This window comes from Arachis duranensis, chromosome 3 (genome assembly GCF_000817695.3).
Source record: "Arachis duranensis cultivar V14167 chromosome 3, aradu.V14167.gnm2.J7QH, whole genome shotgun sequence".
Lineage (NCBI taxonomy): Eukaryota > Viridiplantae > Streptophyta > Magnoliopsida > Fabales > Fabaceae > Arachis > Arachis duranensis.
In genome coordinates, this window is record NC_029774.3 from 40,257,429 (window position 1) to 40,274,321 (window position 16,893).

Below are 16,893 nucleotides of genomic sequence, written 5' to 3' on the forward strand. Positions count from 1 at the left end.
CCAATAGGCGAATTACAAAACCTGTTCTCCAAAATCACCTCTAAGAGGAGTCAACACAGTATGTATTATTTAGTGGAGATAATAAGTATCTAAGCAAAAATATAAAACCAAAATAAAGTCCCAAGAACCAAGGATCTTTGCTAATCCGGAAGTCTCCAGCATACCTCAGCGAGGAGCCTCACGTCTTGCAACTGAAAATCACAAAATCTGCATGGGTGAGAACCGGAGGTTCTCAATATGGTAACAGTGCCCACATATCTAACATGTAATGTCCTGGAAAAACCGAAGGCAATCCTAGAACTTCCAACAGATAAATCAAAGCTTATAAACAGACTAAACCATAAATGGCAACTAACTAAAGATCTTCAGTCTAGCTAATACTTCCCTTTCTAAATCCTTCAGACCTCCCAACCACCAGTAGTAATATAATATGGCAAACACAATTATATCAGACAAGGAGATATACAAATAGGGAACAAATACGATATTTAGACAATTAGCAAGTAATATGCAGTCAATTAGGCAATTCTAAACAATTCACATAATATGCATATGATGTATGCCTGTCCTAGTGGCTGATGAGTCTCATCTGTCAGTTATAAAGCCAACCCGACAAGTCCTGGTAGCTAACCATTGGATTGTCCCTCTGTCGTGCATCCCCAACTCGAGTTATTCACAACATAATTCATAATTCATATCCAACACCCTCATTTGTGTATATTCACGAGGGCGAGCTCATTCGGAACTTTCACAGTGTCCAGCCACACTTACGACATAGGGTCAGTAGAGTATCGAGTCTCCACTTGGAGCACGTGGTGGCTAGACACTGCTTTCACCCAGGAAAACTCGTATCTCAAATAGTGAAAGTGCAACATTCACATCTCATTCAATAAGCATATATGCAATCATACTCAACCATAATTCAACAATGGCTCAGTCATAATTTGGCAATAACTCAGCCATCCGTCTCATAATTCAATCCATAGCCAGCCAATTTATTAGCAATTACAGCACTTCGGCTTATGGCATATAATGCACTTCCACCACCATCCTCCGTATCTCATACAATCATCTTTGATCATTAATTCTCCCCTTTCTTCATTCACAAGTTACCACATTTCCTAGCTCATTCTTATTGCTAGGCATATCATAATGAATTAAAACATAAGGGGTGAGATCAGAGGCTTAGAAGTATGAAATTTAGCTTTAAAAACTCAAAAATGAACAGGGTCACGCGTGCGTGTCGCCCACGCGCATGCGTGGAAAGTCACAAGTCATAATGATGTGTATGCATCTACCAGGCGCGCGCGTGGATGGGAGAAAAGCCAAGTGATGCCTGCGCGTCAGCCACGCGTACACGTGGGTGCGTTTTGTGCCCTACACACAAAGCCAGCGCAATTCCCGCACAACTCTCGGGAATTCGGCTCGGGCAATTGAATCAGCACATCGACGCATACACGTCCGCTAGGCAGACGCGTGGGTAGTGAACATTTGAAAATGGCGTGTGCATGTCGGCTACGCTTATGCGTGGGAGTACGTTCTGCCAAAAATTTTACTAAGTTAAAAACTGCAGAATTCACAGTTTCAAACCCAATCTTCCGACGAGCATAACTTCTCCGTTTCAAATCATTTTTTACCCGTTCTTCAAACGGTATACACATCCCGGATCAATTTCATTTCTAAACAAATTTGGCAAAAATCAGGGATCTGGAGTCCAAGTTATGCTCTGTCAGAGTATGCCCAAAAACCACATTTTCATACAAAACCACAAAGTGCCATTTTCAAAACAAACCAATTCCAACCCTTTTTAAAATCAACCGAAACATACCAAATATTAACATCAAGCCTCCTCAACTCATACATTAACATTTTTATCAAATTCACAAACCACCATCCCACCATTTTAACCCATCTCAATCAAATAACTCAATTTCAAACACATTATCATGTCATATATTCTTCCTCATCCCAATTTTCAACAATACCATTTCCAATCAACCATCATTACATACAATCAATATCATCCTCACCATTAACATGGTTTGACTCACAATTCAACCTCAACCAATCATCAACATATATCAAAATATGCATATCTTTCATGCATCATACCATCAAAACATCAATATTCATAATCACATATATGACCACACAATATACCTCAACCATTCAACAACATCAACAATTTAATTCCTATCTTAGAGCCTCTAGCCTAAGTTTTCACACCATATTACATTTTAGATACAGGAAACTGAGACCATACCTTAGCCGATTTCCCTGCTCAACCCGGAGCACTTCCAAATCACTTTTCCACAAGCTCTCAAGGCTTCAACACCTCCAAGAACAGATTTTTAACACCCCAAAGCCCTTTTCCAAGCTTTCCAAAACCTCAATCAAGCTTCAATATTCACATACACACTACCTAAGCCACAATTATCACATCCAGACACAACAACTCAATACCCAAACATCATAAACCAACAAATTCCACTAGAATTGAGAATCTTACCACACCTAAGGATCAAGGAGACAAGATTAAGCCTCTCTTTCAAGTTAGTTGGATCCTATAACATCGAAGAGCCCAAAATCTCAACACTTTTTCTCCATAAAATTCGAATTTAAGGCTGAGAAAACTGGACTAAAATCATGGCTTACCTCAAGAACCAAATAGTGAGTTTTGTAGAGCTCGTCGTGGTGAACGCGTGGCCGCAAACGGTGCGGCAATCGGAGCTTCGGATCAAAAGTTATGGTCTTTGAAAATCAAACAAGGGAGAACTTTGGAAGAGTGTTCTTCCCCTTTCCATTTTCCTTTTTTCAGCGTGAGTGTGGTTTAGAGAGGAGAGAGAGTGCTGTTTTTAGGGTTTTATGTTTAGTTTAGTTGGACCAAAGGCCCAATATGGGTCCGATTGGTCCGGTTTGACCCGTTTGATCCAATCTTGGACTGATTTCTATAAAATTGGTATCGAAAAATTCTAGTTTCAATCTCCTCTATCATATTAAGCCATAAAAATCACATTTTTGCCTTTCTATAATAAATTCTAATTTATGGTTTAGTTAGTCATTAATTAACCGGGTTTTACATCTTCGACATGAACATGATTGCATTTTCTCCACAAAAGCACTTTGGTGAGACGCCATCTTTGCCATCCTTCCCGTTAGGAACCGAGCTCGCAGCGCATTGGTCTTGTCTTCCTCCACCTCCACTTCTCGAGCTTGATGATACTCCATCGGATGCCATGAGATGAAGTATTTCCTTTTTTCGTTCACCCACTTCATCCACTTCACCGTTTCTGTGCATTCGAATGATTAGGGTTCAAGAATTTGAAAGATCGGGGGTGGTGGTGAAACGGCATCGTTTTGGTGCATGGGGACTAATATGTCCTGTTTTCAAGAGTTACAGGTCACGTGTGATCCCGTAACGGCCAAGTCAGTATCACGGGAGCTACGTCAGACTTTTTCGTCGGATCCAACGGAGTGACTTTAACGGAGGGGCACATTTGTCCACATTTTGGAGGGGTCAGAGACATGAATGTATTTTCGATTCTCTGAGGACAAAAATATCCGCGGAAAAAAGGATCAGGGACTTATTTATCCTTTTCTCTGTCTTTAATTATTTTATTTTATTACTTGTTTTAGTTTTATTTGTTAATCATAAAAACTTTGATTTTGAATTGTAACCATCTTTTTTAAATTTCAAATTTGAGGTGAAGTTTCAGTTTGGAAATATTACTACAACAACAAAGAACTTTCAATTTATTTCCCTAGTTGATTTTTATCTCACTTCTGCCTTCACTTCCTCCGAAGTCTGAATAGTCACCACAATCTTGCAATGCATCACTAACAACGATAATACCAAGAACAACAACAATCATTCACAAAATAAATTTCAAAATCGATTCAACAATAAAACATAAATAAAAGTGGGTAGCGAAATAGTCGACGATAGTGAGCAAAATGATAGAAAGACAAACGTTGTTATGACAAGTGATAGAGGAAATCGAAGTGGTTGCAAGTTGCAACATCTGCAAAAATGTATCTCCGTTATTTAGTTATTTTAATTTTGTCAAATTAATACTAACTTTTAGAACTTCTTTAGCACATTAATATTTCAAATGAATTGTTTAAAGTTTACGCTTTCTTTATCATTCATGTCCACCATTAAATCATTAGTTGAATCTATTGGTAACTCTAAATGTGTAGATCACATGAAAATGGAAATTACGAAAACAAAATATCACCCTTTAGTATAAAAATTAGAGCTTCTTTAGTTTGAATTTTTATTTTTAGCTTTTAATTACATTTTATTTTTCTTCTGCAAAATCTTAAAAATAGAAAACGAAAACCAAACAATCCCTTATGCCTCACAAATTTTGAAACACGAATTTAACATCATTACATCATACAAATACCAAATTTAAGTAGAACAAACAAACCACGAACCAGGCAATTCAAACAACATTAGTAGAATATGTTCTGAGAAATAAGCCATAGTTTAAATAGCAACAGTTTAAATAGCAACATAATAGTAGGAAAAACAGAAAGTGATAAAACAATGAAAACATGATAAGCGTATTCTTTATCTAAAATGGCTTTCAAGCAGAAAGTAATGTTTAGTGTGTTTTATATTTATTATGGTCTATTAATATATTTTTTTATAATAGCTTTTGATTTACATTTAATGAAATCTAACAGTTAACAATAAGACACAATCAATAAACACAAAGTTATTGTGCATATTTTAGACATAACCCAGAGCACTCTTTAAAGATGCAAGGATTTAATTTTCTTTTAGAACTTTTTTTGCACTGAATTTTATTGAAAACTTAAAAAATCTAAACTTTCCAATAATGATTTAATATGTAATTCTTAAAAAGTTAACTAATCTATCAGTTCTTATTTATTGTACCAAACTTTAAAAACACTTGGAAGTTGACAGGACGGGTATTAATTAATTTAGACACCACAAAAATTGTAACTCAATTTAGAACTTATTTAAACTCTATTAAATTGTTAGAAAAAAAAATTTTTAGTGTGTTTGACAAAATTTCAGTAGCAAAAATAAAAATACTAAAAAATATATATTTTTTCTAGAAATTATAATTTTTATTTTTTTAAAAAAATTGTTTTTGACTAAAAAAAGATGTTTTTAAATAATAAATAAGTCAAAAAATATTTTTGTATTGTTGTACTCAAACATAATTATTAAATAAAAAAAATATTTTTATATGAAATATTTTTAACTGCAACGGCAAGGATTATATTATGTATCATGAAATCCCTTAACTCAAAACTTAAGCAGTTAAATAAAAACACATGAATGATCGTATATTTAACATTATGTATATTGTATCTGTATTTGAGTGATAAGTGTCACTAAAGAAAAAGAGCCAACTTCACTCATTTATCATCAAACTAAATTAAGTCATTTACATTAATGCTTTCCCTCTTCAGAATCAGTAACAGTTACACAAGATTCTGCAGTTAGAATAAAAAACATGTGACATCCTATTTACAACGTGCTTCTATTCCCATATCAAACCTCAAAAAGGGTTCAATCAGAGTAGTCAGTGAGTTATGTGGAGTTATGAAACAAAGATTCAGAGGAAAAAAGAAAATGTAATGATTCAATTTGAACCTGGTCATAACTTGGAGATGGTTCTGTGTTCACTTACACTACCAGAAAGCCGGCTAATAACCTGCCACAACTGCTGCTTTCTTCCGGTTCTCAAAGGAGCCGAATAGGAGTGACGTCGAAAAGATCCCGAATCTTGCCTTCCAAATCTTGCTGAGGAGCTGAATATCTCAAATGATGACAAACCTTTTTCGATATCACTTCCAGAAGTATAGTTGGCGGCAGAGAATTGACGTTGGAATTGGAAATGATCTGGTAGTTGACTAGAAACATTATCCAAATCAAGAGATAAATCCTCCTGGCTAGAATTTCTTGTACCTGCTTCTTTTGCCTCATCACATTCATTACTCACAAGTTTTAGAGCCTGAACAACTTCACCCATGAAAGGACGGTCCGATACCTCTGGTTGAACACACATTGAAGCAATAGCTGCAACTTTGGCCACACTATCCCAAGGCACATCAGTCCCTAGAGACGGGTCTATTATCGCTTCCAATCCTTCTTTACTTGTGAGCAAGGGACGAGCCCATGCAACAAGATTCTCTTGACCGGGTGCTTGCGACATATCTACTGGTTTTCTTCCTGTTAGAAGCTCAAGTAGAACAACACCATAGCTGTACACATCGCTCTTCACAAGAAGATGGCCAGTCATTGCATACTCCGGAGCCACATATCTTCAAACATTGGAAGAAAATAGATATTACAGAGTGCACAATCGAGTTTCAAGTTTCGAATTCTAGAAAGAAAAACTTCATACCCAAAAGTTCCCATGACACGAGTTGATATGTGTCTGTTCTCTTCGTCGGCTGCAATTCTAGCTAATCCAAAATCAGATACTTTTGGTGTAAAATCATCTTCCAACAAGATATTACTAGACTTGAAGTCCCTGTGTATGACAGGGGGGCTTGAATCTTCATGCAGATAAGCCAGACCGCGTGCAGCACCGAGAGCGATCTTAATCCTAGCACTCCAATCAAGTGGACTGTTTTCCCTGTCAACACCTACCAAGCATAAAATCAAAGTTAAACAAGTATTTAACCTGAAGAAATAAACAAGCGACATGTTACTTAAGGCCGAAGGAAGCAAATGAGGAAAAGATTAGTACCATGTAAATGGGATTCCACGCTGCCATTTGGGATGAGTTCATAGACGAGGCAGCGGAAGCTAACCTCGGTGCATATACCAATAAGCTTAACCAAATTTCTGTGGTGAAGGCGGCTAAGCATCTCAACTTCAGCTAAGAATTCACGGTCACCATGATGATCCTCCCTTTTGAGAACCTTGATTGCTGCTTTTGTCCCATCTTCAAAAATACCACTATAAACCCGACCAAAACCACCTTCTCCAAGTATCCTTGAATCGTTAAAGTTATTGCTGGCTTTCTCAATGTCGTTCGCACTGAAAGTCTTAGCAGATCCTTTATAAGCAGCAATGCTAGATCGAAATGATGATGAGGCCGAAGCAATTCCCCCAGCTGCTAATGATTCAGTAGTTCCTGTGAAATTCATATGTTCATTGCATAATCAAGAGGCTGATACATGAAAGTATTAGTACCTTTATCTTAAGAAATTATGGCTGCTAATTAGGTCTTGCAGTGTTACAACCCTTTTCGTTTTATATATATATTGATTAAATCAAACATACAAATATAATCGTTGTTTCATCTGCTGAGTTACTATTTGCTTATGTATTTTATTGGTTAATAATGGATTTTAACAATAATGATTAATTTTTGCATAGAATTCCATTTGCAAAAGCCTGGATTGTAATTTGTACCGTTTCTCTTACTGGAATATTTTGTAGTGTTTAATGATCAAAACCAAGAAATAGTTGATGACAGAACAGTACTGCACTAATTCACCATATAACCAGATGTTACAAGCAGCATTACCTTGTGTTTTGGTAACAGAACGTGGCGAAACACGCGGGGTTGATGTTGGCTGGCTTACATGATGTCTATACTTGAACAAGGCCCAACCAGCAGCCAATAATAAAACAAGAGCAAGAAAAACCGAGAGAGCAATAATAGCAATGATGCCCCTACTAAGTCCATCTTTGTGATGCCTCTTCTGTATGTCCACCCCAAGGGGCTTTATCATTCTTCCATTGTTACCATTATTTGAATATGGACCACCGTATATCGACGAAATGCTTGAAGGTGGTAGAGGAGGAGATGGTGGTAAACCTATAAACAAAGGAACCGATGAAAAATTCTCTACCCAAAATACTCATAAAGAGAAGGTGACAACTCACATGATGTTGCGTGTGAAGCGAAGTTGATAGTCGTTAGATGACAATTTAGTCAAGCATGTCAAAACATCTCACGATTCTTAACTATTAACTTTACATAAAGATAACTTGAATTCCACTTAAAAGAGAATGGTGACTACTTTCATGTAAAGTGGTAGTTGAGAATTGTCAAGTGACAATTAAATCAAACATGTCAAAATATCTAACGGTCAATCAACTGCATGTGAGTTTTCACCGTTGAATGCAAGAATTTGAGAATCCAATCCATATATATATATAAGTATATACCTGGATAGCTAACATACAAGACTTCATAGCTACCAAAGTAAGAAGATTTTATTGCAACATTCTTCTGCCAAAATCTCTGAGAGTTCAGTAAGGCAGTAGTGTGATCAAAGCCTTCCCCAATGGGTACCAAGAAAATGAGAGCATCAGTTTTATCTGGATCTTGGCTTGCCGCTTCGGCTCCCATAATTCGAACTTGACTTTGTGTCATGAAAACCCCTGCAGCAATCTCGGAAGCAAGCTCTGAAACCAAAGGGAAGAAGGTATACAGAGAAACACCAAGGCGAAGACCAACTTTCATGGGAAGGACACATCTGCATGGTGCTCCAGGTGGAGAATTTGTGTAGGGCTCTGAACAAATAGTTGATAAACAATCTGAAACAACATAGAACGTAGGTATTAGTAAATATAATTATATAAACCTTGCAATAAGAAAATATGGAAATAAAAGAGCTAACCTTCATTAGGAGGTGGTGGAGGCAGTGTGTGAATTTGAGGCAGGACTGGCTTCTTAGGACTCTCCGCAGGAGACCGCGAAGGAGATACTTTAGGAGGATGAAATAGAACTTGCAAAGAAACATAACGAATGTTGAAAAGGATAAGTAGATGAGAATGATGAAAATATAAGATTTTGTTAAGTAGTTCCAGTAAGTATGGAATTTCAGAACTTCTTACTTTTGGTTGGGTGAGGAGATATTATGAACCATGGAGAAGGAGCCGGAGAAACCTGGCTGGCTGGTGAGGAAAGTGTAGAACCTACCATGTGGAAAAAGGTTCGGTAATTTAAAATTTCTACATATCATTTATTTAATGAAACATCTTACAAATCACTGTTCTTTATTAGGAACCTGTGTTTGCTGGTGGCGAAGCATGATGTGTTCGTCCCGTTGTCGACAGTGGTGGAGGAATTTGGTGATCTACATAAAATAACCAAGAATGTTATATTAAATTGCAGCTAAAATACTGGCAAAATTCGATAGATCAGGTAAGGTAACACATCAAACCTTGGTGTTCTGAAGTTGGAGGGGAAACCGAATATGATAATGTAGGAGCAGGGCTGGTGGCTATACTCCTAGAGTGATGTTTATAAGATGTGGTTAATGGTGAAGATGCAGGGGAATGATATTCTTTTTCTGATGCAGATTTAGGAGGAGACACCGGAGGGGCAGGAGCATGATGAAACTGCCTTGAATTATGTACTGCATGGGCTACAACAGAAAGAACACATAAATAAATGAAGTGAGGTATGTCATATGTGTCTTTATTATAGAAGTAAAACCGTTTTGTAAATTACTCGAATAATCTGAAGCTTGAATAATATTGTTACAGAAACTTTATGCTGTTAGTATAACTCACCAGCCTCAATTCTAACAATGCACTATGTCAAAAGTAGATCAATGTTACCATATATACCTTGAACAGGGGAATGTACTACAGCTGGCAGCGGCATAGGTGCTTTGTACAATGGTGCCGAAACTGGTTCTCCCCTTCGTTTCCAATCGAAGCTTCTGGAAGGAGTTAGTGCCGGAGAGACAGCAACAGGTACTGCCGGAGAGACAACAACAGGTACTGCACAACAGGTTTAGCACCATTTAAGTATTTACAAGTTGAAAAAGAATAGAAGAATAGACTTTTCAACAGAAAAGAAAGGAAGACATTACAGCAATCAGATATAATGTTTAAGATTCTTGGACCATTGAATATATGAGAAACCCGTACATTTTTCGTGACAGCAGATATTTCGTTAGAGGCACTATTGAAATAACTAAATAGAATCTTTTTGTCAAACTATGAACCTGGCAATTTTGATGGAGATACTGTTGGTGGTGAAACTGGGTGGAAAGGTGGTGGTGCAACTTGTGCTGCATGAATACAACATAAGAAAAAATAATTAGGCAAATTCAAGTGATCATTCTGATCAAAGAAGAAAGCTGGATACTTCAATGATGATGTCTTCACATGAAGATCACATTGTAAACCGTTAGATGGTTTAAGGCAATAAGATTTACCAGGTGATATGGAAGGAGTTATTTCTGGAAAAACAAGACCGCCAACTGATTGGTTATTTTCCATTTTCCATGGTGGGGATGCAAGAAAATCTGTGCTTCAATGAAAACCAGGAAGTTTAGAATAATATCGTTGAATTCGAAGAAGATATGATAGTCTATATATGAACATACTTGGTGATGCTGGCTCTTGGGTGTGAATATGACCCTTATTTTCAGTTTTGTTATGAACAACAGGAGCTAAACTTCCTTGATGAATAGGTTGGCGAACTGGTGAATTTTCGGGCAAATTCACAGGAGGTGATGCAACTGGGACTGTTCGAAATGCAATCGGAAAATATATTTAGGGTCAATCAATACCAGCTCAAAATTACAAGTCAAGAATTAAAAGTAGCTCTATGTTACATACCTTGAACAGGGGAATGTACTATAGCTGGTAATGGCTTTGGTGCTTTGTACAAAGGTGCTGAAACTGGTTTGCCGTTACTTTTCCAATCAGATTTTCTGGAAGGTGTTAGTGTGGGAGAGACAACAGGTGCTGCACCATATGATCATTCTTTTATTGTTACACTTTGTAACTTGTATGGAGTATTAATTAATTAGGAATGTTAAGGAAGAATTTCATATCAGTAACACATGATCATTACTTTTAGTCTCCATTCTATTGTTAGGGAATCTAATTCCATAATGTCTCAACTCAATGGCAAATTGTTACACAACATGTTAAGGATAAAAGATCATATCTCTTTCTGGGTATATTTCAAGCCAGTAACATAGTATATTTAACCTTGTGCTTTATACCTTCATCATTTTAAGTGCTGAGAGAATATAAATTTAAAAATGAATAAATTAAATGACTAAATGAAAAATGTAGTTGTGCAATCCTTGGATACAAATAACTAAATTAGATTGGAAGGATAATTGAACTGAATCTATTGTTGAAATATGCACCTGGTAATTTTGATGGAGATACTGCTGGTATAACGGGGTGGAAAGGTGGTGGATTTATTGGATATGCACTTTTTGGTGGTGTAACTTGTGCTGCAAGTAAAAAAGCATTTAGAAAAATCCAAGTGATCATTCTGGTCAGAGTATAAATTTAGGTTTCCCTCCTCTTCCATCAAATTAAGGTAATAAGATTTACCAGGTGATATAGATGGAGTTACTTTTGGAAGAACAGGACGGCCTACTGGTTGGTAATTTTCCATTTTTGATGGCGGGGATGCAAAAGAATCTGCACTTGAAGGAAAATGAATGTGTCTAGAAGTCTGGAACTATACAGTTGATTAGTTGAATCCTGAGAGATGATAAAGACCAATAAATCGACATAACATACTTGGTGATGCTGGCTCTGCGGTTGGACTGTGAGCAAGACCCTTATTTACAGTTCTGTTATGAACATTGGGTGAATTTTCTGGCAAAGTTGCAGGAGATAATGCAACTGGAGCTATTCAAAATGTCATAAAAAAATATATTAGGTTCAATATCATCTGAACAGTGGCAATGAAAAAAAAAGTTAGAAGAATTACCTTGTGAAACTGGATCCTGTTTGTGACTCTCACTGGAATTACTCTTGTTAATAGTTGGAGGCAAGCTTCCATGTTCAGGTGGCTGACTCGGTGAAATTTTAGGCAAAATGACTGGAAGAGGAGCTGTTTACAACACAGAATAATACCATACTTTTGGTGAATACCAATTGGAAAGAGGAAATTTCAGAAACATTTAACAAGAGTATCGTTTATCGCATACCCGGTGCAACCGGTTTCAGTGAATGACCCTTCTTTGCACCCTCTGTGTGAATATTAGGGGGGAAACTGCCATTTTCAACTGGTTGACTTACTGGTGAAGATGTAGGCAAGTTGGTAGATGGTACTGCAGTTGGAGCTGTGCATATAATCAATCAAAGAACACAATTTTGGTGAATTACATGACAACACTTTTTTCACATACCTGGTGAAATTGGGTTCGGGGTGTGACTCTTGCTAGCATTCCTATTCTCAACCACAGGGGGAAAACTTCCGTGTTCGATTGGTTGGCTCGCTGGTGAATTATTTGGAGGTTGAGCTGTTCAAAATGCAATCATAAGGCCAGAGTTTGGTCAATATCATTTGAAAGATGTAGGCAGTAGAGGTGTTTTACCTCTAGAAATTGGAGATGATTCAGGAGGCCTAATAGGAGGTGCTTTCCTTTGAGGTGGACTTGGTTGTATTGATTGCAGTGGTGGTGCATTCCCTTGACCAGTTGCCGATATAGGCGCAGCCTCGTTCGGTGGTGATAATGTTATGGTGGTTGGACTACTACTGGGAGATATGGATGGTTCAATTCCCTTAATCTTATGAGGAGGAATAGGAGATGAAACTGGAGTAGGCAAGAACGACCCTGGATGTCGAAGAATTCAATATTTTTATCAGATGATCCTAGGATGAATTAATGAACTAAAGTAAGGTTACCATTTGATACTTCTGGAGAGCTCGGAGAAATGGTTCTAGGTGAAGGATTCATGGGCAAAGATGCTGGATTTGGGGATAGGAGAAACCCTGAATGAAGCAATACAAGTGTTAAATAGCACCAGTGACTTGTGAGGAAAGTTAATAATTAAGTTTGAAAAGCTCAAAATTCAAACCAGTTTTGTAATATATTTAGATATACCATCTGGATCCACTGGGGAGCTCGGTGCATTGCTTCTCCAGTGTCCATGATGGATAGGCCCAAGTGTTTCTCCTCTGGGATGAATGACCGGAGCGAATGCCGGAGATGGGGATATAACAGACCCTTTAAGAAGACGGTGAGGAAAGGAGCTAAATGATTAAATCTTTGTTCAGCTAGTTCAAACTTATCAAAGAGATGACTCAAACAACTTAATAAACCAAGCATATCTACTACTCTCATCAGCAATATTTAACATTTTATAGATAAAGCATCTCCGGCCAATTAAGAGACAAATTTGGAAACAATTTTGAGTTCATGTTTTCTAGTCTACAACTTCAAATATACCAGATTCATAATAACAAACAACACTAACTTTTTACATAGTGTATTGAAATAGGGCTCAAAAAGCAATGAATGCAGGGGCAAAATTACCCTCACTAATTTGGTTTTGCAATGATGGTGAGAAATACAACCATAAATAAACCAGTAAAATCTATAAGCATCAAATTGTATTATTAGAGGAGAATATTCCCTCATATTAATCAAGCAATCATAACCTAGCACCTAGCTTAATTAGAAGAGAATTGAAACAACTTTGCCTTAGATTAATGAATTGGTGATTGGTGATCCTAGCCAATTCTTTTTCTTTATTTCAGTATCTGGACCTAATCCCCAAGAACTGGACTAATCCAACTAAAGAAACTACGTCTGATTCTCCCAATACAAGTTTTTTTGCACCCCAAGATTTAAACTCACAAACACCGAGAAGGAAACTTGCCTACCACTCAACCAGCCTGATGTTGGGATGATACAATAAGTTTTTTTCATTTACATGTTCTTTTTTCTGCTAATAATTTGATATCAAACTCACAATGATAGTTCAGGGTCTCTATAGAATAAATTACAATGACAACAGTGTAAAAGCAGAAAAATTAAGTGAGCTGATCCAGATCAAGTTCTTGTAGCTTAAGCATTACTTTTTGGCCATAAAAAAGAGACTAATTTTAACACTGAGTTCTGAAGATTAAGTTGCTACCTTTGGATCCTTGCAGTGTCACAACAGAGCCAATGATGAAGAGCTTCACCAGCTGAAGAATCAATGACGAAACTACCCCCACCCCCATTACACCAATCTCCAAAGAGAAACCACCTCAGAAGCAAGTTCAGATAATGAAAACTAGAGAACACAAATCAGAGATTTGGAAGGTACCCACTTAAAGCAAGAATAGAAAGGTCTTAAATTGAAGAAGAACCTCATGAAGTTACACCATAGCAATGAGAAGGAAAGTTATGGAGCAACAAAGAAGAAGAAAAAGAAGAGTGTTTGGTGCAAAGGGTAAGAACAAGTGTTTCTTGAGAACAACATGAGAACTGGAATAATTTGCAAAGAGAGTGTTGTTGAGGAAACATTTCCATGGCAGAAGAGAAATATAGATTGGAATTGAAAGCAGAAAAAGAGTTTGAAGTGTTTCCACTTAAGAGCAAAAAAGTTTTGAAACTGAATCAAAGAAAATAAACAAAATTATTAAGTTTGTGTATTGAACAATCCATACACACTTTAAGGTAACTCAAGAAAAGAAAAAATAATAATAAATGAATGATTACACAACCCTCTCTCCCTCCCTCACAGAGGCAGTTGGGGTGGGACACGGATTTCCAGGAACACAGTACTGTTGGTTTTTATTCTATTTTATGCTCATGCTCTTATTTTATTATTAACTAATAATAAACACTTACCTACCGATTAATTTATATTTTTATTAAAAAAATTTGGGTTTAAATTTTAGAAAATATTTAGCAATATGAAAGAGTTTTCCACAAATAATTGATCAGGTATTGTGATGGAAGTAAAAATAAGGTTTAATTATTCTATTAGTTTTTATAATTTCACTAAATTTACATCAAATTTATAATTAAATTTTTATATATATTTTTTTTAATTTAGTCGTTACATTTCTTTTAATTTTGTAGTAATTTGTTTTTTTGAGATACAAATTTATATATCAAATCTTTCTTCAATTTGGATTTAATATCTCTGTCTCTGTAATGGATCATGGATGTCAGATGCACTTAATTATAAAAATGATAAAAAAATTGTTTTATAAATATTACAAAGTAATCTCTATCTATTAATATAATGCATATATTATATATATTGTTTATATTTTTTTAACAAAAGAATCAACGAAATCAATAAAATAATTGAACATTTAAGATAGAATGAATGATTAAATTTTATATTAAATTTTTTTATTACGATATAACTAAGTATTTTATAAATACAAAAAATGAGTCACTAACTTTATACTTTTATTTTGATTTTGATTTTGACTGTAAACATAAATCTTATTTTCTATATTCTGATATATCTCCGTATAAGAATGGTTAATTAGTAGTTTACTCTGTCTTTTAACAAGAGATTAGTAGTTTAATCAAGAATATAAATATATAACTAATCCGTATAGTGGGAGAGTAGCATTATTACCAAACTTTGATTTCAATTCAATGGAAGTTGCCTAGTTGCTTTTTTTCTTCCCTTTTGGCCATCTTACAAAAACTGCTTCTGACACGTCATCAATCACTACTCCCACATGGATTTCATATTTCAATTATTTTTAATTCTTTTAATTAATGGTTTAATTGACTTTTGTGACATATACATAATATTTAAAGATATTAAATTACTGCATGTTGTTTAAGAGAAAAGCAAAGGATCCTAACCAATCATATTTGCGTGTATATATAGTGATGAAGATTAATACGGTAAAATTGATTAGGCAATTATTCATCCTTCATCCCATTCTTTCCACTCTTTTGGATCAGAAATAAAATTGAAAAGTAACAACATTTGATGCCAATTGGACTAGACTATACTTTTGTAGATAAGTGGAAAATATTGCCCCAATCAGAAATCTCATTATCTTTTATATAATCGACAAAAAGCAAATCCTTTATAAGATGATGATGATTTTTATCACTTAATAAAGCAATTTTTCTTCTTTTCTTTATAGAATAATTCTCTGTATACAAGCGGTTTTTTATACAAGTCTTTACAAATTATAATGCGTTTTGAATCGTACTGTACATTTTCATTACACCTTTCTCTTTCTTTTCTTCTTCTTCTTCCTCTTCTTCTTCTTTTCTTTCCTTTTTTGTCTTCTCTTTCTCCTTCTTCCTTTACGTGCTTTTTTCTCTGTTTTCTTTTTTCGTTATTCTCGATTTCTATTTTTTTTTTACTGCACTTTTCTTCTTCTTCTTGCTACACGTTCTTCTTACTCTTCCTCTTTTTCTTCTTTTCTTTCGTTTCTTGCCTTCTCTTTCTCCTTCTTCATTTACGTGTTTTTTTCTCTGTTTTCTTTCTTCGTTATTCTCGATTTCCATTATTTTTTGACATCAATCTCTAAAATCATTTTTGAAAAAGAAGAAGTAGCAGAAGATGAGGAGGAGAAAAAGAAAAAGTTCTGAATTATGCATAAAGTGTACTTCAACAAATTTTGGATGTATTTCTGTAATTGTTTGGGTGTATTTTTGTAATCGTTTTGGTGTATTTCTGAAGTTCCATTATATTCAAATTTGACAAGAAACTCGTTTTCATGAAAGAGGAAGAAGAAGAAGAGTCGTTCATAATGCATGGTGAGTAGTGCGCTTTGGAAACAGGAAGCGTGCGTTTATTTACTCTTGATTGTGGGAGTGTAATACGTGTGTTTTGTTGGATTTGTGCCAACTTGTAAGATTTGTAAGCCAAAAAAACTTGTATGTGTAGCAGCCCTCTACTTTATATTTGTAATCATACTTTTATTGATTAGAAATATAGACATAATTTAATATAAAGTCATTTAATTTTATACACAAAAATTAATTGTAAAATTTGTTAAATATATAATTATTTATGTACTTTATCTAATAGCTTTAATTTTTTTATCTAATAGCTTTAATTTCTATAAGAGATAGATTATTTAATATTTATGACCTAGTATATAATTTTTTTTGTAATCAATAAATCGAAAATTCAATACCTAAATTAAATAAAACTTTAAGAGAGTTATTTCGTGAAAAACAAAACCCTTAGAA

General features: G+C 35.3%; 1 protein-coding gene across 6 annotated transcripts; it reads right to left on the reverse strand.

Moving 5' to 3' along the window:
- Positions 1-5,374: 5,374 nt before the first annotated feature.
- On the reverse strand, positions 5,375-14,482 carry LOC107478832 (receptor-like serine/threonine-protein kinase ALE2). 6 transcript variants are annotated; one of them, XM_016098967.3, is made up of 24 exons: positions 13,859-14,482; positions 12,823-12,945; positions 12,624-12,710; positions 12,313-12,552; positions 12,124-12,237; positions 11,923-12,045; positions 11,703-11,825; positions 11,510-11,620; positions 11,318-11,407; positions 11,125-11,214; positions 10,583-10,711; positions 10,348-10,488; positions 10,177-10,266; positions 9,964-10,029; positions 9,581-9,736; positions 9,172-9,375; positions 9,016-9,084; positions 8,843-8,923; positions 8,626-8,733; positions 8,171-8,542; positions 7,524-7,817; positions 6,738-7,127; positions 6,390-6,633; positions 5,375-6,306 (listed from the first exon to the last, which is right to left on the reverse strand). In XM_016098967.3, exons 1-24 carry the CDS (start codon positions 13,944-13,946, stop codon positions 5,640-5,642), a joined length of 4,200 nt encoding a protein of 1,399 aa, XP_015954453.1. In that variant the 5' UTR covers positions 13,947-14,482; the 3' UTR covers positions 5,375-5,639. The 6 variants fall into 6 exon arrangements, with proteins under 6 accessions (XP_015954453.1, XP_015954451.1, XP_015954452.1 ...); XM_016098965.3 differs by having other exon boundaries at positions 11,510-11,614; positions 11,923-12,057; XM_016098966.3 differs by having other exon boundaries at positions 9,172-9,366; positions 11,923-12,057.
- Positions 14,483-16,893: the final 2,411 nt, after the last annotated feature.

What these genes read in the sequence shown, in the direction of transcription:
- LOC107478832 (XM_016098964.3), bottom strand. Translation starts at nt 13,946, where the DNA reads ATGGGGGTGGGGGTAGTTTCGTCATTGATTCTTCAGCTGGTGAAGCTC. An exon ending in TCCACCACCTCCTAATGAAG is followed by an intron (nt 8,543 to 8,625) that starts GTTAGCTCTTTT and finishes ATGTTGTTTCAG; the next exon opens with ATTGTTTATCAACTATTTGT. An exon ending in CTTGTATGTTAGCTATCCAG is followed by an intron (nt 7,818 to 8,170) that starts GTATATACTTAT and finishes CTTTGTTTATAG; the next exon opens with GTTTACCACCATCTCCTCCT.